The sequence below is a fragment of the Ceratosolen solmsi genome, unplaced genomic scaffold (genome assembly GCF_000503995.2).
Source record: "Ceratosolen solmsi marchali unplaced genomic scaffold, CerSol_1.0 scaffold10, whole genome shotgun sequence".
Lineage (NCBI taxonomy): Eukaryota > Metazoa > Arthropoda > Insecta > Hymenoptera > Agaonidae > Ceratosolen > Ceratosolen solmsi.
Window position 1 is genome coordinate 13,220,759 of NW_011948412.1, and position 26,035 is coordinate 13,246,793.

Below are 26,035 nucleotides of genomic sequence, written 5' to 3' on the forward strand. Positions count from 1 at the left end.
GAAAAAATCGAATTGTTTCTTATATAAAATAATCTAGAGTATTATTCTTGTACTTTATGCTACATTAAAATTGAAAAAAATCATTGGAAGCCAGGGACTGTTTTTTTAAAGACGTGTGAATACAGGGCTATAAGAAGTTTAAGAATAAGTTTAAATTTTATTCGAACGAATGGCTTTTATTACAATTTATTACAATTGTAGAAAAAGCTATTTTATAAATAAAATTTGTTGTGACATGTACAAATGTGCAGTGCCAAGACATTGCACGTCTTACGAATATCTTCATTGGAAAATAATTGTAATCTAGCAAATTAAACTAAACCATTTTTCGTTGCAATTGTCGTTGTTAAAATGCCTGCGTAAATAATATACAAATATAATTTTAGAAAAGAGTATCAGGTAAAAATTTATTTGGAACTTAAATGAGACCTCATTCGTTAAAAGCAATGTATTCAAAGAAATGATATTGTCCTAGTCAAAGAATAATTGTAAGTTTATTAAATATTGCATAATCAGAAAAATACTTTTAGACAATTGGTACGCGATATTTGGATATGCGATGAAATCTTTATATAGAATAAAGCTGTTAATCTATATTGAAATTCGAATTGTTTATTTACAGATGTACAAGTGTTTAATAGTCAAACATTATGTTGTCAAATGGCTTTTAGCCTTTAGCTTACTTATCAAATATATCTTTACAGACTTTACAAAAATATCCTCCTAATTAAGTAATTATTTTATTAATAAAATAAAAATTTTATTTATGAATGTTCGTAGTAGCGATTGTAATAAATAATTGACTTTATCAAGGATTTTAGAATGTAATTAAATATCATACAATTTCTAACATTATTTTGTAGTTCATGATAATAGAAATCGACCAAATATCTAGTTTATAATAATACATATTAGTAACGGGTATTATGATAATAAAGTTTTAACAGATCTTTACATTCAAGATACTCTTCCAAAGGAGGTTAATCCTTTGCCTTTTATAACGAGGTTAAACAGTATGGATGGAAAAAGGGACGTAAATTAGCCTTACCTTGAAAGCTTTGCCCTCGACACCACGAGGTCCCTTTTTGACGAAGGAGAGGAAGAGATGACGGGACAACTCATCCGGCGTCGTGACGTCGAGGTAAGTGTCCAGAAACTTTCTAAAGCCATCGTAATCGATATCCTGCAAAAAGACGAGATATACAGCTGCGTTTATGCGAGAGCGAATGGTTTATCAGATTCTGATATAAAAGTAGCTCGTCATTCTCTCAGTGCTATTTTTTGTTTTCTTTAATTTTTACTCTTGTATTGTTATTACGTAAATTTCCTCAGCTATTTATTATCCGAATTATGGAAAAAAGCATTTTTCTAAACTTACGTGGCTCGTACTCCTGTTCTTTCAAAGCCATTTACATTATTTTGTTGAAGACTTAGTTGAATAGAAAAAAAAAAATGAAGAAGAAAATATAATCTATTAAATCAGTAGATTATTTGAAATAAATTTTTTTTTTAACAGTTTTCTGGCGTTTAAGGACCTCTAATTTTTTTTACAATTTTTTTAATCATAAAAATGCAAATAACTTTGTTTTGATGCTGTTTGGCGTGAAAAATGAATTCAAATAAAGTAACTGCGAGCAACAATAAGCATTATCCATCGCAATCATTGAAATAAATTCGGTTAAAAGTGTATGTAAAGGATAGAACATTCATATAATTTATATAGATGGAGTACTAACGAGATTGTCTTATGTCGCATAATAAATAGTGCATCACTACTGAATTCACAGTGAGCTTACAAATTTCGCAGTGCAGTTGAGTAATGTCGTTAAATTTTATTGCAAGTTCCCTTACATAGGAAGCGCAATGATACTCAAATGCCTGGCAAAAAAAAATATACCAAATATTTCGAAGAAATAAAAGAGTATAATATTGTATAAGAATAAGTTTTAACGATGCATAAAAAAAAAAAATAATAATAATTATGTCCTATAAGTCATATAAGTAATCCAATTAACCTTTTCAATGAGGTTTTTTTTTTTTTTTTTTTTTTGTTTAATAAAGCATTATTAATGAAACGAACTGACTGTGTCGATAATCGATGCTATATATGTTGTCTTTCAATTAGCATTCACCCCGTTCAAAAATATCGATAATTCAAAACGACGAATTTTCAATCAATCGTATGAAGGCCTGTAAAAAATGAGTATGGGATTTTCGATTTTATTATTTGCATCGATAGTTCAATTGCGGTGAATCTATATTTCCATTAGATTTCTATGTCATCGGTATGGAGGAGTAATGAGAATTTTGCTTTCCGTGATTCGCTTTACTGTATGTTCATTTCGCGAAACGTTGGTGAAAAGAGTTTCCAGAATGAAGTCGCATTGCCGCACATAATCGTGTTAAACGAAATCTCCAGTTGAATTTTCGAAAATCGCTTGATTCTCAAGTATTATAATGAATATTTCGAGACCACTAGATATTTTCATTTATTCCGCGAAAAGAATATTGATGCTTAGAATTGTTTTTTTGATTGTAAAATTTACTGAGAACTTGGAGAGCGAGTTATATTAATTTTGGCTAATAAATATTAATGTAAAATGTGCTTATGGTTCAAGCGTGACAGTTACTTTAAAACATATTTCGCTCTGCCGAACATTTTCTAAATAAGGTATGTAAGTAGAATTTACTTATATGTAGATAAATTTTACTTAAGCACTGTTAGCAACCTTTAACGTTTTAATGGAAACTGCACACTGACTTATATTTCACTCTTAATTTTAACTTGTAGTGGCTGACAATCTTGGCACGTTTTCGTTATACAATAATTTTGCATTCAAGAGGTATTATACATCATGAACATTTATATGTTTATTTAGAACACTATCCTAATACATACATAGGTGCGGCTTTGAGCAAATATTTACATAAAGTTTAACAAAAAAAAAAAAAAAGAATTATTTTACAATTGAAAATGTAATTCACAACTAAATATCATATTTTTAAAACTGTCTTCGGCATTATAAATAATATTTATTTCGATAAAAAAATTAAAAAATCTGAAATATATGTTTTATGTTGATAATAAAGTATTAAAGTATTATCCTATCAATACCAGAATAACTACTTCACTTTGCATAAAATCTATGTAGCATATTGTTTTCTCCTTTCATTAATTAATTTATTGTTTAAATTTGATATTTATTTTAATATTACTGTTCAACTTTTTCATCTCGGCTTCATGCCTAAGTATTTTATTTTTGATTTTTTTCTTATCGAAAGCTGATATCTTAATTTTTTAGTTTTTATTCTAGTTGCACATTTGTTTAATGTCAATTAAATTGAATTTCATTATTCTCATAATATTGAATATACAATTTATCGTATTAATAATTACGTAATTTTTTATATTTTCTATTTATTATACATTTATTATAAGCTATTTATTATAAATTATTTTTCAAGAATTTTTTAACAATAAAATTTACTAGATTTATTTAATCAATTTGAACCTTTAATAATTGGTAAATTACATTGTCAAGAATGCTTTTTATAAAAAATTTTTTATAAAAATATTATAAAAATGTTCTGTTTATGTATCAGAAAGGTAATCATTGACAAGTATATAGTATTTTTTTATAATTTATAGATACAATAAAGCAAAATAAGGAAACATCTTATGAAATAAAACATCTTTTACGTTGCTACAATAATTATTTATATGTCTAGATAAACATTAATACTTGAAATTCGGTAAATATATTTTAGTTTGAAGAAAAATATAATGTATGACCAAATAAGCAATGTTTAATCAAGTAATTAATATCATGATTTCAATATTTTATAGATACATTTAAAATATTTAATATAAAAATTTCGATAAAAGCGAAAGAAATACAATATACGAAGTGACGTCTGTAGCTACAATCTTCTTATTTAAGTATTTCCTTTTTTTTTTTTTTTTTTTTTTATTTTGCCCATAATATAAAACAAATAATTCGCTACTATAAAGTTGGAGACTATTATGTTTCGTTAAAAATTGTCCTTTAAAGTCATGCATTCAAGTTAAAAACAAGGATAGTTATATACGTGATCAAAAGAACTGTCCAGGATTCATTTTTATATTTGTGTTTTCATTATGTATAGATATTTTTTTTTTTTCCAAGATTTCAAGTAGCAATATATTTTCTGATCATGCTAACGCAATCAAAGCATTAATTGATAAATTAGAAAATCCTGTATTTATATGGTTCTGACAGTTTGCCATAAGTATGCTTATTCCAAATGGAAGCGACGATTTCAATGAAATCGATTATCATCGCTTTGGCTTTAATTAAACACTTTATATATTGAATTTGATAAATAGAGAACATTTTGCTTATAATTGAAATATAAATATCGTTTTATTTCTTATATATATATACATATACATATATACATATATATATATATTATTACAAGATAGCAAATAAATAAATGTTTAAAATAAATCGTTCGTGATTTCTTCTACTCCTTAATATGAATACACAACTGATTTTCGAGCCACAACATAAATTATACTTCAATGATTAATAAAACAAAGTGATTGATATAAACATTTATTTATTAAGTGATATCAATTAATATTACGCCTATAAATATTTTAAAGTATTTAAACGTATAAATAGAGTACTACTACACGGTATTTTTTTTTTTAAACAATTTTTTTGTCTAACATTAATGAATGAATTATGAGAAATAGTTTATATTGTAAATATATTGGCTTTACGTTTAACTAATTGACATAGATCGTTTTCAGAATATTGCAAACTAAATGAGTAAGACATGTTGAAAATAAATAAAATTTTGATTTAAAGCCTAAACAACATAAGTAAAATAAAATAAATTTTTTATCTATATATTAACTGATAATGAAGTTTTTAAAATTAAAATAGTTTGTTTTATATGGACATTAAATAAATTAAAAAAATCATTTAGTCATATATTAGGCTTCAGAAATTATATCATTAAAAATTCAAAGTCGTAAGAACTTGAAAATATCTTATTTAATTTAGAATTTAATTAATTTCTTCTATTATCACATCAAATTATATTTAAGTAACATCATTTTCTTCGTAATTCAATTAATTTTCATGTTTAATTTAGTATAAAAAAGGTAAAATAAATAATTATAAATATTTGCTTTTACACAAAATAACAACAATTTTAATTAAATTCGATTCAACTTAAAATATCCAATTCAAAAAGAATTGGTAAGAATTTTGTTAATAAATTCTTATATATTATACAAAATTATATTTTATTAAAAATTTATAAAAACGACATAATAATTTAATAAATAATGTATGTATATCACTTAATACGTTTTAATGTATAAATTATATTTTTCATAGTTTACGCTTTTGTAAATAATTCATAGCTGTTATTTTTATTAACCAAGGGCTTATGCTTTTTACTCGTCGTCCTTTATTTTAGTTTATAGATTAAATTAATTTCATCTTTCTTGGATATTAGTTGAATAAGCATATAGTATATATTTGCAAGCATTACGTGCCTTGTTAAATGTTATGTTATATACGTGCGTTTTTTCTTCTTAGTTATCCGTAATTATTAACTTTATTCGGCTCTCATATTATATGTTTTGATAATAATATAAAAGATCTATTTATATTGCAATTATTTCATGGATATTCATTTTATTAACTTATCAGTATGTCTTTACGGACATGAATATATATTTGTTGATACCTGCATAGTATTTATTTCTAAGTAAGCGATAGAATTTTAATGGTCTAAGAAAATTTATACTACTAGGAGTGTCAGTCAAGATTTACAGAGTAATGACAAGTTTCGACTTCTATAATTAATAAGTATTACTTACTGTATCGTTTATTTTGTAATTTACAAGCTCGTATAAAATGAAAGATAAGCAAAACATGAAAGGAATTTTAAAAAATCCCAAACATGTGATCGATTTAAAAGAAGATTCCCTAATAGCGCCTAATGCATATACATTAAATCTTAATTCACATTGAAAGTTTCATTTACATATATATTAGCTGAAAACCTCAATTACCCAAACACTTTCGTATGGCTGTTTGCTTGGTAGTGAGTAAAAGCCGAGAAATAAGATTCCGTCCTTGTCCTCGTCGTACGAGTCCGGCTTTGAGATAGGCTACAACTTTACAGGGTTAAGTGCTTTTATTCGAAGAAATAGAAAAATTTCATCAGGAACTCTGAGGTTTCGCTTTAATTTAGATGCTTTGCTCAGTTATCGCCAACAAAAGCGATGAGATACTCGATTCTACAGATATATCGCAGATCATTCAATTATATTCAATATTTTTCTCTCTATTATCAATGACAGCGATATCTTGATCGACAAGTGTTTGAATCGACAATTAGTTCTTCTTGTTAAATGAAATAATATGATTATTCATAGGATAGGATAGTGAAAGTACGTGACAAATGCTATTGATACTATTTAAAATGTATTTTATAATTTACATTATGTACGTAAATTATGTGAACAATTATTATTATTACTATTATTATGAAGTTCATACAGTCATATTATGCTAAAATACATCTTATCAACTATAATGTTAGAAATACTAATAAGTCAAGCATTCCAAAGAGAAAGAATTTTTTTTTTTTTTTTTTTTTTTTGGTAATGACATTATTTTTTAATAATTATATTACTGAATATCATTTGTAATGCCATTAATTTTATAAATGTTTGATAAAATACACAATAGGATGATTGCAAGTATATATATGTTTTGTCGTTAAACATGGATATATAAATTAGATTTCAGTTGATTTATGTATTTAAAGATTGCAAAATAATAAAATCTCGTTTGATATTTAGAAGTTAAATTATCAATTTAAAAAATTCATAGAGAATCTTTCGTATTTAATGGGAGAAAGGTAAAAGAGGAAATTAGTTGATTTGATAAATTATAGTTGATAAGATGTATTTTAGCATAATATGACTGTATGATATGTAACGAACAACAATATCAACGAAAGGGTGACAAAAGAAAAAAATAAACAGATATATAAAGTATGAAAAGATATTTTGATGGTGAAATTCATTTCCTGAGTCTACGCTATATGCACAGCATTTCTTTTTAACTTATTTATGTTATTTCATATTGATCTTACATTTAATTACTATATGTGTTGATATTACCGAGTTTACGTAATATCAAAATTTATATTCAACAGGTGGTCAGGATCGATTTCATTTTCAACGTCATTAAAAATGCATATTATTTAAAACAATATAAATCAAGAATATAGCAGGGAGCTCTTTAACATAAGATATATTAAAAATAAATATTAATAATAGTAATAACGTTTCGTTAAAACTTTAATTTCATTAAGCTAATACGAAATCTGAATTATTATTAATATTTCGTTTCTCTATCTATTTGTATATGTAACTGGAATTGATAACCCTCAACTTAAGCTTTAAACTTTATCTTTAAACATAAAATTCAAGTAATTCATAACGTATGGTGTTTCAAACACAAAAGCCACTATTGTTTACTATTATTGTTTACTTTTAAAATTCGACATATTTATAAATAAAAGCTTCAAAATAAAAATTTTCAGATTAGTTGTGAAGAGGCATGCGAAAATATAAATAATAAATAGAAAGAATATATAATTTATAAAAGTCTAAAATTATTTCTATAGCAATGTAATTTTCAACAATGCATTACTCAAATAAGGTTTCTTTTATTTTAAAAATATTTAAAATATCCTCATAGCTTATAATTTAAATTCTAACACTGCCAAATGTAATGCAATAGTAAGCCGAATAAACATTCTTCTTTAGATTTTATTTTATATTCATTGTATTAATTTGCACGCACTGAAATTGAATTGCTCGACTCAAAATGATCCCGTAACTAAGAAACGTTAAAAATTACATTTTTCCATCTTTACTTAAAAAATAAAAGGCTGAATAGTTGTGATGGGAGAAAGCGAACCCAATTGCGTAAAACCTGGAATTGTCAAGTATTTCAATTGAAATCCATTCTATAGAAGTTTCGAGGAGCTTTTTTTTCTTGGAGCGATACGTCACGTCGTATTCTGACAACTAACGAGACACGAAATCAGGCATAGCAACCACGAACGATCCCAGTTGATTTTAATCGATTGGCCTCTCTTTCTCTCTCTCTCTCTCTCTCTCTCTCTCTCTCTCTACGCTCATTGGATGTACCGATATTACGCATTCGAAACACTTGGCACCAGTATTTGATTAAAAGTGCGATCGATAATTTATCCTTCGCATATTGGATTGTGGCTGTAGGGTGGAGGGAAAATATACATCTTTGGATATTAACTCATCAATAGATATTAGTAAAGTGTGAAAAATTCATTCACAGTACTCTAAATATTTTTTAGGAATTCATTATTTCTATATTGCTTAATAAATATTATCCTTAGTATTTTATTTAATTTTTTTAAAATGAAAGTGTGTCCTCTGTGAAGGTACTCCTAAATTAATTTCTTTAAAAAGGGTAACTGAATTGTTGAATTGCTCGTTATCGCTAATTAAAAACTAATACGTTAAGGAAAATATAGTTTACTTTTATCTAACCAAACCGATGGAATATAAAAAGTTCAATAAACAAATTTAGAACAAAATAATGTTTTCAATCTCACAGACAATTACAAATATTAAATAAGTTATTGATTTTCTTATATAAATATACCAAATGGTAGGATGCTATTATTTTATAACTGTGAAAGAATAATCGTTGAAATTACGAAATTAAATCGATATACAATTTAGTTAGTCACTAGCTATCAAAGAGTATTTGATATTTATTTTATAAACTTTTATTTTACATATTGAAAGGACCGTGAATATTTGGTGAGTTAATATGAATTATTGAATAATATATGTATGCGATATATATATATATATATATATATATATATATATATATATATATATATATATATTATAGGAGGGTACGTAACGACGTTAACACGATCTCAATTCGAAACATTTACATTTCAATTTTATAATACCAAATTCTCAAGTTCCTTCGTAATTTTTATAGATAAAAACAATACTAAGATATGAATAAATCCATTAGATATTTGACTTTTAAAAATCTATACAATAAATGTTTTCTTTATTAATTATTTAAAATAAACAATTAATGTATTTATAAATTGCAAGAAAAAATAATACAAACTTATAAAAATCAATTTATCAAAGTTATAAAAGATTATATATATATATATATATTTGATATTATACTAAGATAATTCAAATTATTCGAGAGAAAAATGATGTAATATCTATGTTTACGTACTTCAATGTTATAAAGAATAAAAATAAATTTATAATGATATTGTAATATTTTTATTTTGGTTTTTGTTTCAACAATTTATCCAAAGAATTTGCTGATGATTTTTTAATTAACCGAAATTACTCAAATTTACATTAATTATTTACACTTCAAATTCGTTGCGAGTTTACATTTCATTATTAGATGTTTGTCCTTTCATATTAATGTTAAATTTATTAAAAAATAAAATTTAATTATGGAATCTGTTAATAACACGTAATAAAATTATACGTATATTTTAATATATATTTGTTAATAAAAGGCTAGTGTAAATATATATCCGTTAAATAATTTAATAATTTTGCGCAGATTATTTGAATTTTTATAAACAAAATAAAATACGTTTAAATATTATGTATTTCACGAGCAGTACATTTTCTTTAATATTCATATCTAATAAAGATATTACAATTAATTTAATATTTTAGTATGTATTAATATTATAAATAAAATTATTCGAGTGGAAGAATTATATAACTTTAAAATACTTATAATTTCCTACTGGAAATTATAGGAACTCGTTTAAAACAATAAAAATTCGTTTTATCATCAGCTTTACAAGTTTTATATTAAGAAAAGGAACTTTGCTTTTCTTTTTTAAACAAATGCATTAAATTTCACGATATTACTTTAAATCCTTTAATTTATATAAGTTACAGTGGCATCTGGTAAAAAGTAAATAGCGCGTGATTAAGTGAAAAGAACTTTCATCGATGTTTCTCTAGTGGTACTAATAAGCGTTTACACTCATCTTGTACTTCGTGATACTTCAGAGATTTCTTACGTAGCAATTTCCGAAGTTCTGATGAAAATCTAAATTACTCGTGCTATATTGTATTTGTCATTATGTAACGATACCTCGTAGAGTAGATATTACAAAATACTGAACTCACGAGGAATTGTTAATAGAGATGCTTACAATTTGTTCAGAAATAATGACTATTATTTTTAAAGAGTGATAAACAATGGTTTTAAATTGTTTTTATATGGTAGAAATAAGTTTTAATAACTTAAAATCAAATATTTTATCAAACATAGATAAATAATTCTACTGAAATTTAATAATTCAGAATGTACAAATCAATTTTATAAAATAATATGATTTTTATATTAAATCAATAATATTATTTTTACTTTGTAAATATTGAATATCAAAGAAACTCACTAGAAGCACTCGATATATGTTATTTAATTAAGTATATCAGTTTAACAATGGAGGTAAGTGAGCAAATGGATTATTTGGTAAGTGAATAAGCAAATGTGAGTGAGTAAGTGAGTGAGTAAGTGTGTGTGTGTGTGTGTGTGTGTGTGTGCGCGCGCGCGCGTTAGCAAGAAACGAGGTCAGAGAAATTCAGATCAAAGACCAATGATAATTTTTGAAATATTGGTAGTCAAAGGACGTTTTTTGGAAGAGATATCTGTGTTGAGAGTACTAATTTTATTTAATACTATTTTGTTTAGTCATATTACGGGCGTTCTCTGTGCTTCACCTATAATTTGATAAATTGTACGATAAAAAAGAAAACAGGGATACAATAAATCGATGAGAATTTTAGATAAAATTATTAAACGTGTATAGTCAAAGTAACTCAGAAATAATTTTTATAAATCATCGATAAAAAAAATTTGCTACTTAGTTGTAGTGTTAGTATTATTACGTATAATTGAATAATAAACAACGTAGTATCATTCATAAACTCTTATATGTTTGTACGGGTTCGACATTTTGGAATCTGCAGGAAGTAAATCATATGTGAGTATTAAAATATTTTGATTTTCCTTCAGTGGTTTGCAATAAATTTTTTCGTACTTTACAGATTTTGTAAGACACCACTCTATTACTTTTTATTTTATCTCATTTTTTCATTGTCCATTGAAGTTTTCTTTTCTTTTGGGCTTTAACGGAAGCAATGTAATCAGTTAAATTATCTTTTCAAAGTCTAAATTTGTGTTTAAATATGAAATATTAAATACAATTTTTCTTATTTGTTATTATTTTTACTCTTACATTTTTTACGTAAGCTCAGGTGTAGATTATTATTTATATATTGGAATTATATATCAATGCTTTAATATTCTTATATGATAAGAAATATTTTTTATTACTATAATGTAATTAGTAAATAATAATTGCAAAGTTTAAAGTGTTAATTTCAATGTAAATAAGTTGCAATTGTATATTTGCTATTATTATATAATTTAAAGCAATGAAAAATTTCGTATTCATTAGAATCTGCAATTGTAGAAATGGAATCAGAACCTTAAGAGCTAAGCATCGCGAAAAACCCGCAGGATAAAGAAAGGATAAAGAATTGTCAAATGTAAGAACATTCATGGACTTTATTTCAATCATTAATTGTGAATATCGTAATATTGATTACATAAAAATCGTAACATTATATGACAATGAATTTATAATAACAAATAATCGTTTGATATAAGTCAATAAAAAAAAAAAAATTTTCCTAAATAATCAGAATGAAGGGACTTATTTATATCAACGCGGTTTAAATAAAATGCATGTAAGTAGAAAATAGAAGAAAAATCTGTATTATAATACATGTATATCGCGGAAATTGAATTGAAACCAATTCTTAACGTAACGTTTACATTGCTCTAACGTGCGTATCCATATATCTTATCGTTTTATTCTTATTGAAAGTTTTCATCAACGATAATCAATCTTATACCAAGTTATTAATTAAAGTACAGTAATTTTAAGAAATAATAATTGTGTCAAGGTAAATTATAGAGACTGTATGTATTGTGGTCAAAGTTAAACTTAAGATACATGGAGATCCCTAACAGCAAATGTAATGCTAGGATTATGGATATTAGGGTAGGGAAAAGAAATAAAACTAAGCTCCAGTCGAACTTATGCTCGAAAACTTTTATTATCTAAAATAATGTTTTCGATGCGATGCAACCTACAACAAAGGTACAATACATTATGAAAAATGATTAAAAAGACGATTTCGTTAATACTAGCTTCGGTGTGCGTATGGTGCATACATTCGTCCTTGTCAAGCAAAATACTCAGCGTTACTAACCGAAAGCGTTGATTAAGGAGTAAACGTGGAGTTTCGTGATGAAATAATTGGACAAAAAGTGAAGTGTTAGCAAGTACGCTTCACATTATAACAGGATGATTGAGAATGATGAAAGATACCTTGTAGTGATAAAATTTTCGAGCGATCAGACGTTGCAATATATATTTCCTCATTGTTGGCGAAAAATTATTTTTTTGTTTATCTTAAGATAAAAAATTACTAACGTTTTATTAATAATGTTTCATTTAAATATTATGTTACTTTATCAGTGTTTTACAATTAATTACTCAATTTATTTAAAATCGACGGGTCTTTTGTGATTTGTAATGGGGTTATTTGATATGAAACTTAAACGATAGCGAGAAAAACATTATTTGAAAAATAATATCTAAATTTTAAAATTGGTATAAAAACACGAGATAGCAAAGAATTGATTATAAGGAATGAAGAAAAAACAATTATAAAATATTTATAACTTTTTATCATTTCCAAGAAAATTCATAGTTGTAAGACAATGTTAATCCAATTAATTATAATTAATAATTAACTAAAACTCAATATTAAGTATTAAAAACAACCGGCGGAAAGATGATTAATTGAATAAAAAGCGTACGTTATGTAATTAGAAACAGCCTTGTTGACACACGTACTAATACATACGCATGTTGTACAGTTTATGAATATCATTGGGTAGTTTATCGATTGATACCCATTAGTTCAGCATTATCATTGATAATAAATGACGTATAACGTTCATTTTGAATATGGATTCCCTTTGTATTATTTTAGTCCTAAGTACGGGATTTCAAGTCGATATTTAAACTTGCAAAATTCTCTCAGCATTTGCCTATTTATTCAATTAAAGATTAGATTTTAAAGTATCTTAAATGTAATATGAAAGAAAATGTATATTTCTCATGATTAAACTTTTATGATTTTTTGTTTTTTTTTTGTCATTTTAAAAGAATTCATCGAACATTTAAACACGTTGTTTAATGAATTTTTAAAAATCGTATTATAAATATCATTTTTATATAATTGTAAGCTAGATTTATAAATGTACTTGGTACTTTAATTATCAAATTTATTATTAGATATTTGCCTTAGAAATACACGTGATATTTGTTCAATGTTTTCTGAATTGCTGTAATAAATGCAAGAGCAGCTAAACATTGATATAACGTATATTTGATTTAGATATACAAGAATATATGTTAAATTATAGTTGGCATTTCATTTAATTTCTTTTAAGTGTTTTATCATTGTATAAGGGGTATAAGCATTGTGTAAGAGGTAAAATGAAATGAGATATTATTATCTTTAGCGATTGATATTGAAAATTCTTGAAAATATATAATGATATATTCTGAAATATATATATATATATATATATATTTATATATAAAGTACATATATAAAGTATATAATGCAATAATATTAATATCATTATTGGCCATTAATTAATGATGTAACAAATAATAAATAAACTCTTATACATAAAATAAAATTTATATATTTTAATTAAAAAGATTTGGAATAAAGAATACAAGTTAATTTTATTTTCATCAATGAAAAAGAAGAAATAGCTTTGTAGGCCAGTTTACACTTCACTTAATCACATATCAAACTATCCAAATCGCCGATTAACATTCAAAATTTAGCCAGAATCATTCGAAATATTATTTTACAATATAAAAAGTTACCATTAAGTATAATATTCAATAGTTTTACAAGTATAAATTTTCAAAAAATTCATGTATTTTTATATTTGTAAAATAAATCACGTCAAGTGAATGTTTAACGTGACATTCAATGCTCTCGTAAATTTTTATAAATTGTCAATTTGTAATAGACTTTTTTCTGAAATTTGCCTTGTAGTAGCAAACATTTTGTTTCAAATAGAAGCTACAGCATCGATTTATATAATGCTTATCCTCTTACGAACAACTTGTCCGTTCGAGCGTCTCTTACTATATAAAATTTCAGGCTGGTTTCAACCAAGTTATACTCGGTTTTACGACTTGTGCAAAGTCAAGTTTTAACATTGCCAATTTTTTTTAAGACAGCGAATCCTATAGAAAACTATTATAAACGAAAGGTCAATGGACCTTTTTATTTATTATATAATGACTTCATATTTTACACGTAGGAAAGATCTATGGCAACAGATCTTTGAACCGAGTACATTCACAGCAAAACTCAAACTGAAAAATTATAATAGGCATTTGATGTAAAAATAGATTATCTTTTTTATTTTGAGACTTTACTTCAATTGTTTTTTTATCATATATGTAGATATTAAGTCTATTTAAATTATTTTTTATTAATTTCCTCTGTATTACATATTTGTCGATAAATTCATAGCTTTATTTATATTATTTTAAATAAATATACAGAAAATAAATATTAATAAATGCATCAGTTTATTTTTATTTATAATTATTATTAAATTTACTTTTAATGAATATTATGAATATATGTGTAAATTTTATTTTTAAGCAGAATGCTAATTATGGAATTCAATATAAGAATCAATTATAAGAATAAAATCATTTATTAAAGAAAGTTAATTGATAAAAAATTATAAAATTATAAAGATTCGATTGATTGGTCGAGAAAATTGAGCGACTATCGAATAATAGAGAAAATCGTCAATGAATCGTTCGCGCAACGAATAATGTCGATGTGGGGATGCAGAGAAAAAAAACTAACAAGTAAAAGGCTTGGGACTGTCGGTCGATAACATAGAGGAAAACGCAGATATTCATGCCGTACAAAGGCGGAGTTAGATCATTCTTTCGGAAAAATTCGTCAATATAGAATGAATTCTGAATAACTCATGTAGAGTTCGATATTTTTGAAAAATGTCCGAGAAGGATACGTACGTATTGGCAAGGTCATATGCTTTTATTTATATAATGTGTATCGGAACTGCAGCAGTCGTATTTATATTCAATTTTTTTTCTTTTTTTTTTTTTGTATTAGGGAAATTGAACGGAGTCTTGCAAATTCTCTTCGTTTTATTTATATCATTTTTCTACTACGAGTCGGTAAAGACAGATAAGAATGACGGATAAGAATATCCAAATTATTGTTGCATGTTCATTAATTTGTATGACATGCGAAATATGGGAATAACATAATAGATATTTTTTTGTAATTTTTTAAACTAAATTTTTGATTAAATATATATATATATATATATATATATATATATATATATATTTATCAATATTCATAATAGATTTTTAATTTAATATTTAATATTTTATGTGCAAATAGCTGTTTCATTATATATGAATTTTTAAAAATAAATATGAAACTGTCATAATGTTGAAATAGGAAGGATATATGGTAAGAAATTCTTATGTCATAATTTAAAAGTTCATATTTCATTAATAATATTTAATATATCTTTCTTTAACAAACTTTTATTATTATTATTATTATTATTATTATTATTATTATTATTATTATTATTATTATTATTATTATTATTATTATTATTAAATATAAATCATGCGTAGTTTAAGAATTGTCAGTAAAATGTCTAAATTATAAATATATTTAGAAAATGCTATATAATGATAGCTTTAAAGCACAGACACAATGGTACGAAATTGAATGAAACTGAAACTAATTTGGTAGCTTATAATCCATAATACTGTTTTTCACAGTAGAAGTTTTATATAAAATAGATTAACATAGAATTTAATTATCTCTCGTAGAAATACTCTTAGATTATAATGCAATTCAATTAATTTATACATATATATTTATTTGCATACTCAAATGAAATAAGGACACTTACGGAACACGGGATTCTAAAAGAAATCTATAAAATTCATTTCATTACTTAACTGATATAAAAGTTTAAAGAAAAAAGAAAATTGATTTATCTATTAGAAGAAAACGCTAAGAATAAATTAATAAAATTTCATGAAAAACTAGTATCTTAATAGACTTCTTTCTCATCCACGTACAGATGCTCAAAAAAGTAAAATTTCATAGCCTTTATATATCTTTTATCGACCTTTAACAATGAAATTGAAGTTTTTGTTAAAATTAAAAGCTTTATTATATTCTAAACGATAGTGTGAGTTTTATAGACTATTGTATAGTTTCATTTATGGTAAATTTTCTTCTTGATCGTAATAATGTTAATCCAATCAATAGGGATATAGGATTTTATTGCTTTATTCAATATTACAGAGCTTATTGAATGGATAAGTTTTAGTTTAAATGGAAGAAATATTGAATTTTAATCAATATTATGTTTAACCAAGTTTTAACCAACCAAGTTTTGCTGCTAACCATAGGTTAGAAATTTGTTTACTGTCTTATTAGATTTATAGATTATTTACTCATTTTGATACACTACTGTCTAATAATCAATGACATTTCTAAATTTGAATGAAATTTTTATAGAATCACTTATTAGACTGACTATTTATAGGGTATAATGATAAAATTTGTTTATCGATTATTTATAAAAAAAATTGTCAGTTAGGTATGTGTTAAAATTATAGTATATTAAAATTAATTTTTAATTGTCTAATAAAAGATAAGTACGTGTCATAGGCCACAATATACTTTATGTTTTGATTATTTTGATATAATTATATTGTAATGTTATTCTTCACCTTATTGTACTATTTATGATAAGATATTTATTTTAGTAAATTATATTGCAAATTTAATATAATTTTTTAATATTAAATTTTTTTCTTTATGATAAGGGATGTTTGTTTATGGCAGTTAATAAGATATGGCATATTATACCGCATGTATACATTATAATTGCCAGTATATTATAATAAGATATAGTTGATAAAAATATCGACATGTAATTTTAAATGATATTTTTATGTAACTAATAAAATTATTTTTCTAGTAAATATTTTAAAATCAAGCGACTTTTATGCATTTGTATTATAATAACAAATTTATAATGTATATCCTTTATAATGTATAAATTTTTCATTAGTCGCATTGTGTATTATCAAATAAGCAATTAATTATTCAATTTTTCTAATATTTTAGACTTCGCTAGAATGCTATTATCATCGGAAGCACTTGTATTTTGTATTTTATATTTTGTATCGAAATTAGCAAATAGAATTATTCAAGTACCGTGAATTGCGCAAGATTTTTTCACTCTTGAAAAATTCCATTTAACGAATGGACGTACGAAACGTACAATGCAATTTAATCAAATATAAGCTCTCGCGCACAAATGTTAAAACGAAAGCGTTCGCTCTCCCATTGCGTATAATCATCGGATAAACCAGAAAATTATTTTACGCTCCGAAGAACAGATTTCCCAGCCAGTATCACGTGATCAAAAAGCCACTGCACCGCTCGATCCATTGACGATCGCTGAAGTCGCGCCAGGAGATAAGATATTCCGGGGCGATCGGGTGCGCGCGACGATCAGAAAATCCATCACTGGCGCATGAATGGGACGCGGGGGGATACGGCCATTAATCCCCCGCGGGTGGAGAGGAAAACTAGATCGCTCAATGGCCCTCGCCTTCTCCCCTTCGCCCCAGCGATGACGTTGACGCCTCGGGCGAATGACGTCACGGGGTTAGCGCCATGGCCGCGAGGATCGCGAAACCGGGTCACTGCACAGCTGGAACTTGCGCGCCAGGATTATTTTCTCCCTCGTTATCGTACCCACACCCACTGCATTTTGTTCTTTCGAGAGCGGACGGAGCCGTTTATTTATATCGTTATTGCCGCCCTTTCTCGTCGTTGCTAAGCGGTTGCTTTGCACGACGATGGGGTCGCGAATATTGCACTGCAACCTCATCGTGAGTTACTTCGCACTTTTGCTATTACACTCTCGATGAGAGTCTTTTACATTATTATCCCGGGAAAATGGTTTTTCAAAAGTGTTACATGGAATGTAAAATGGCCATCCGATGGGCTGACTCGTCAAGTACGAGTTATAGATAATAAAGTGCAAGTGATACTTATTTATTTGTTATACTAGTCAATGGTATTACGAGTAATGCAAAGTCATTGAGAATTATTGTCTGTGCGAATGTTATTGATTTTATTTCTTTCATTGTATACTTAAAGGACCTTTAATGGCAATTATTGCTTATGATTTAGAAACGTAAGGCACTTTTATTTCCTTTTATTTTTTCTTTAAAAAAAAAGAATAAATAATAAAAACAAAAAAAAAATAAATAAAAAAAAAAAGCTGCCGATAAAACGTTGCGTGCAGTATGTAACGTTAAAGACGAAATGATGGATTTCCTTGAAATAACAGAATGTCGTGTATCCGTGATATTCATTGTTCTAAATGAAATTTTAATCGAAGTGGAAAACCGTGGGTTCGCTTCCATTTTCAAAGTATGAATTAAAATGAAAAAGTGTTGAACATACTTCTATATGTTATCCAATACACTAGGTCCGACACACACAAATTCTTGTCGTTGTTATTGTTTGGATTCTAAAAGGCTGTAGAAAAGATTGTGAAAGTCATTGTTCAGCCAGCCTAGCTCAGCCATTTATCTTTCGCATACTAAATTGTAAATATTTTTCAACGAAATTGCATTTGATACCAAAAAATAATGTATACACTACAATGAGAGTAAATGTTTAAAGCAAACGAATGTTTGAACTTGTGCAGTAGCTTTGGATCCAACTTTCACTATTAAATAATAATTATGCGCTAATAATTATATATCTAAAAATTTCTTATGAAGTTTTGTAGCGAGGACTTACAGCACCGTTAAAATTTGTATAATTAATGTCTAAAATAAAAGAGATAACGTCGATTTAAATGGCCGTACGTCCGATCTTGCTCATCAAGTATCGTAAAGTTGAAAATTCAGCCCCGAAATTAGTGATATCTCAAGCTCTACGTACTCGATCTTAAGCATATAACGTTCGAATTTTACTGTGGCCGAGATTCCCTTCTTTGGATAAAAGTAAAAGGCTTTCAGAATTCCATCGCTCTCGTAAAAGAAAGAAAGAGAAAAAAAAGTGTGAGCCGAAGAAGGAAAGTAATTTACATTCTGGGCGTCCGCGAGTTTATATGAAAAAGTCGATGCACCCAGGACAAACTCGGGAGCAACGGGAGTGGCTTCCTTGATAATCCCAACACGGTCACGTGCAAAGGTCGTTGTCCTGTGAAGCCAACGATGCACGGCCACTGGGATCTCACTCGCTACCCCATTGCATTTCTCGAGCGCCAACTTATTCTCTTTTACACAAGGGGCCATTTTACTCCGATCTGAGCTCACGAGGGCTTTGCGTTTTCAGTGTTGCGGCATCTCTACTTTAAAGCTTATTTTGCGTTACACTCGTTTCTACGTTACTCTTGGGTCGCAGCTCCTTGTTCCTTCACTACAATGTGCTGCACATGGCTAGCATTTTTTCGAGTTAACATATTTTGGTAATACGGATTAGACTTTCATTGCACTCAAAATCCTAGATTTTGATTTTTTTTTTTATTTTTTTATTTTTTTATATTATTATTACGTATGTATTTGATAATACAAATTTAATTCATAATTTTCCGTTAATAAATGCAGGATTGATTTATTTAAATGCCATTGAAATTGTTGAAATTTTTTTTATTGTTATATGCATGTAAATGAGATCAATAGGTGGAAAAGTATGAGTGTATTTAAGCTATTGTAAATTGTAAATTGAATTTGAAATATCGAGGCGATAGTTTATAAAATTCATATTATTAATAAAGAACAATGTTATTGTAATCGCTCTGTTTCGTTATAATTACACACTATGAATATTAAGGAATGAAAGAATAATTAGTACAGCATAAGTTATAGAATTAAAGTGCTATGTATGCAAAGGTTGAAATAAGTAGCTTGTTACACGACTTTTTTCGATGAACTTCAAGGTGGGGCAGTTTTTTTTTTTTTTTTTTTGTTATTACTCTGCCATTTAACATTTTAAGGAATTATTAAATTATGATCGTAAAAATACAATTTAATAATCCAGTTTATAAGTAAATAAAGACATAAGAAATTAACGAAATTTAATTAAAACACAATAATTATCAATAATAATAATATGGTGCTTTTAAAAGAAGAATCATAAGGATAAGCTTTCAGAATTAACGGTTGAAGCTTTTAAAAATTCTGAGACTTAGGTAAAGGAAGAGAGTAGTGCTATGTAAAAGGGTAGATGCACATTTGTTTTTTCTTTCTTTTTTCTTTTTTTTTTTTCCATTAAACTTGGTTATGTCGAGCATTTACTCCTGGGATGGTATAACCAGATTACTGTTAAGCTGTAGACGAGCCTCTGTCATTTTCCAAATGCATTGTTTAACCTCTGATCATTATGAGACTAATAGATTTTCTTTGGAGTTTTGGTTAAGTTTACAACTATTGGGTAAAATATATTATAAAAAAATGTATGCAGATAGCACGTGGACTTTCAATAAACTTGACAAAACTTGTTAAAATTCTCATATTCTTGTCTGTTGTAATTTTCAAAATTTTCTCCAAAAAAAAAAACAATTGACATTGTTCTTACTATTGTCTGTGATTTTTGCTTAAATTCTATCTTTATAATATTGGCTTAGGAAGTACAAAATTTAATTTGCAATATTTTTTTGTTAAAACAATAAACATAGGAAGTTTGGTGCGTAAACTCAAGATTTTAACTTACAACTCGCAAAGCCGTATTATTCATTAAAAATCACAACCGTCGGATGTCTCGCAGCAATTAAAGCGCGCGTTATGACGCATTTTCGAAACTTCGCGGTACAATCACTGAACAATTAAGAAGTTGGACGCTAGACAGCGTCTTGAATCGACGAACTTTGGGAAGAAAATGTAGTCGAGGTGAGTACGCTTCCTTCTGCGGCTTTCGTGACGATTCTTGCCAAGCGAACAATGAAGAAGCATTAAAGTGATGTTCGTTTTTGCGATGTTGTTAACTTTATAGAGCTTTAAAATTACATTCGCGATTCATGGGAAATTCGTAAAGAGTGCCGGATATATCTAGAAATTTTGTTTGATGAATTATGTGTTTATCCAAGTGGTTGGATGATGCGAATTTGGCTTCATAATTTACTTTCATAATTGAAATTTGATGTCAAATATTTTTAAGCCGTCATATAGTGAAATTATCATATTCGGATATGAAAACATTTTTTTTTTCATTTTAAATAACAAAACCTACAGCTTAATGGCATAATTAATATTAATATTAATATTTACAACATTGTACTAGGACAAAAAGCACAATTCCAAATCTCATTAGAGATGAATTTAGAAAATTAGTTGGAATAAATATATGATAATTTCCATATTGTGTCTGTATTACGTTAATGCGCTTAATATATGTCAATTTCAAGCAATTTCAAGCTACTAATATTACGTGTAAATTATATTTAAATAATTCGCAAGTTTGATAGTAGGAAAAGAAGATATGCACTTAGCTGGCATATGCATAGATCGTCTTGAAATAATTTGTACAAACGATCGTTGAAAAATTTCTCCTAGCCTTAACTTATTATAAACGTCAAAAGCTTATATTATTAAATGGACTTTATTTTTAGGCGTCGATAAATCAAATTGTGAAACAACAATAACCTTTAAAAATGCATTATATCTAATAAATCTGGTAGTATTATTAAATGCTCGATATTGTTGAGCCTCCTATTAAAGTAGACATCATCGATCGCGTTGATGGGAATGGACCTCGTACATAGGATTTATATAAAGCAATAAGCCGCGGCTTTAAATTCGACTTCATTATTACGGGCATAAATTTAATGATATTTGTCGACATATTTATTCGTGTGACAATTTTAGGTTAATCGAGGTTTATTCGCAGCGCCCAGGATCTTCAAAATACCATTTAATACACATTTATTTTGATTTTATTGCGTCATAATATGACTTATTATTAATGTAGATAATTTTTGTACATTTATATAATCGAAGTTATTTTATCGCCATTAAGCCATATCATGGCTTCTTTTTACGCGACGAAGCTTCGCATCATAACTCTATATGTTTTTAATAACAATCGTGTTTGTCAGCCCTTCCATACTTACATCAATCGATACTCAACGCTCCTTTTTGTTGTTGTTATTGTCGTTGTTATTTTTGTTGCTGTTGTTGTTAATTACGTAAAAAAGCTCCGAGGAGCGACACAATTCTTTAATGCGCCATCATGATTTACGACACAATGCGCTCAACTTCTAAAAATTCTATGCGCATCAACTACTTAGAGAGTCAAGCGGTAAGAATCTCGTGCATACCGTTTGCTCATCTTACGAGGCAGAGAATCGATCCCACAATGGCAGACAAAAACGGCAACTTATTATTCGGTTAATAAGCCGACAGAGCGAGGGAATGGCCTGTCTGGGGGTGCAGAACTCCCAGTGTCAATATGGAAAGTCACCAAGAATAGCTTAATCGTCATTTTGTACTTTGGCCAGCCCGCGGTAACAAGCTTCAATTAAAATTATCATCCAAAGATGGGGTTGGTGGTGGTGGTGGCGGCGGTGGTGGGAGGGGGGGGGCATCTCAACGCCTCTCATCTAATTTTATGAGCGTTCATTACAACGTTCACCTTCTCTCATCGGGACAAGTGAGAGAGAATATAAGTTATTTTTTCACAGTCGGCAAGTGTTATAACTTATCTACCAATATGCGTGGCTATTATTTTTATTTCTACCTGTTAGTAAACTGCTAATGCTTGATACTTGACTTAGCGAGTGCTATTTTAATCATACCGATAGGATCTTGCGTAAAAATGTTATCGAATACTTAGAATGCCTTTTCTAATGAAAATCCTAATTAGTGAACGCTGTCGGTAAAGGCCGATGAACTATGTTACACAAATTTTTTATTTCACTAATTTAGCTTAAGAGATAGTAAAAACTTCATTGAAGTTTGTATTTTAGAATTTTCAATTATCACTCTGTAAAAGAATTAAAATCTAATGCTAAATAATTGAATCTTTTAGCTTATATATATATATATATATATATATGAGATAAGATAAATAAAATAATCTTCAAACTTGTTAGAATTGGACTTTAATACCGTTCATTAATTTTCTATCTTAAAAGTCTTTTATTATTAAAATTATATTTTCATACAATATTTTTTGATATTTTGATAAATATTCTTTTCATAAAATTACTTTAACGCTATAACTGTTCCATTGCAATCTGCTTTTCATATAATAATCTGAATACACAATGGATATGTAGAGCGTTACTTTACCTGGAATTGTAAAGGCGACTAGATATCTAATGTGTGATTTTATATTATATCACAAACTACTTTCTATACGAACTTTATATTTAGTTTGTATAATAAATTAGAATATGATATGTTTCGTCAAATCAAGTTGTGGCTTAATTAATATTTTTTCGAAACGATAGGAACAATATAAATTAAGGGACATACGTAAAAGCGAATAAACTTTAGAATGGGAAAACTTTATAAAATTTTGTCGTTTAATAATTACATTATACGATTAATTTTAATTATAATACAAAGTTATATAAAGCATTGGTAAATAAACAAATATCTGCAGCAACGCACATATTCCTTTCAATGGTAAATGAATGCATTTAGTATGCGAATGAGATATCGAATATTGATTTATACCTACTTTGTATCTACATGCCATTCCTGTATGGCTAAAGCATCCTCTGATTTATATGATTTAATCTAGTATTATTATTATTATAACGTATGTAGAAAAATGAAATGCATTTTCATGATTAACTAATCATTTATACTTCTTAGCCATAACAGTTGTACAGGCGTAAGTATTAAATTTATATTCTAATAAAAGTTTTATATATTTTAGATTCTATAATTGGCTTATGTATATTTCTCTTATTTTTTCTTGAAAAAAAAAAAAAAAAAAAAAAAAAAAAATTTTTCAATTTCTATGCTTTATATTACATAATTTTATTTAATTATTTAATTATGAGTTGTATTTAGCTATTTTATATATCTCGACGCTATTCCATTCGCTATGTAGACGAATAATGGTTTGTTTTTACACTTGTACACATTCTATCACTTGTACTCATTCTAAGTGTTTTATCTTTCTGTACAAAAACATTTGCGGATAAATAGTCAGAGATAAAAAGATATTATCAGTAGATGAGATAAAATTTGTGCGATATTTTCGATGGGATAAAGTATATAATGCTGAAAATGACATGGCTGAGTCACACTCCGATATTCTGTTTCACGATTTTGCATAACCTTGGAAAATCAATGATATTGATAGTTTCAAAGGATAAATCGAGAGCAGAAGCTGAATATGATCATTGTGAATTCATTAAATGCTGAAATGAGTTGCTCTACTTATTTTTAAAGTATAAAGTTGTATTAAATGGAATGAATGTATACCGTAGGAATATTTCAAGTATGAAGCGTATACGGTGAATGGCATTGGATGCAGTAAATTTCCATAAAAATCTATCAAGTTTCACGAGAGCTATAAGTTTTCGTTGTATCATTTTATTCATAATTAATAATTTATTCATATTAATTAAAGTAATTGAAAAAGAACCTGCCATTTATTTGTCACGCGTCAGTGAAAATAAGACACGTTATCTGTCAGTTCACTTAGAACTACAATGAAAAAGTTAAGAACCGCGAAAGATACGGATTTAGTTAATGTTTTAATAATTATTACGTGAGATAATGTTTTAATTAACAATGAATGAATAGAGCGATTTAGAACAGTTTGAATAAATATTCTTAAGAGGATTGAATTATTATCCTTTTTTTTTTATTCATTAAATACTACTGGCACTCTGGAAAATTCTGAGAATTACATAATAGAAGTTTCTAAATCTATAATTGAGGAAGAATTAAAGCGATGAATGCTGATATTATCAAGCTCTATGTCGTCAATGAAAATTTTTACTGACGCATATATCGCGCTACAATAGATAATGGAAATTAATCGAATAAAATGTTTGATTATATTACGATTATTAATACATATTTTCCAATTTTTAATAGAGAAGTTATTTCTCCATATTATAGATTCAAGCAGAGCAGACTATAAATATTTTTATTGCTAAGAATCTTAACTATAGCATTAAAACAAGGTGAATAGGCAACATAAAAGTTTGATTTATCTACATCGCTATTATTTCCATATAAAACGCGCAATTATTTTTATAAATACTCAATAAGTTAATGGACCCGATAAGGCTGTACTTTATTTTTTTTATAAAAGTACGAAAGCCACACGAATCATTATAAATGCCAGCAACATCCACGTACAAATATCAAATATGCATTTTTCCACACGTATAATTCATGAAATGTTATTAGTAAGCATAAACTCACGATAAAGTACGTATGTAACAATTTACTCGGTAGCCCATCCAGGTAAAGGTATTATCCGCAATATCATCCTGTACAGTTGTTCGCCGCGCGTCTCTTCTTGTGGTATTTAAATTCATGGATTTCCACATTAAGGCTATGCCCATAGGAAGTGTATGCCGTTATAATCCTTTCGTTTCTCTACCGAGGGAATCTTCTCAAATACTATGCGTGCCTCTGTGCCCTCTAAAGCAATATTGCGCCACGGGAATCCAACATCGCTACTAATAAACTTATT

At 27.1% G+C, this 26,035-nt stretch overlaps 1 protein-coding gene across 1 annotated transcript in view; it reads right to left on the bottom strand.

Annotated features, from left to right (window-relative positions):
* The window catches only part of Dgk (diacyl glycerol kinase 1), a 172,031-nt gene that overhangs the window by 34,175 nt on the left and 111,821 nt on the right, over positions 1-26,035 (bottom strand). The window contains exon 4 of the mRNA XM_011496871.1: positions 1,049-1,183. Within this exon, the coding sequence (XP_011495173.1) occupies positions 1,049-1,183 (135 nt within the window). The remainder of the gene's footprint in view (positions 1-1,048; positions 1,184-26,035) is intronic.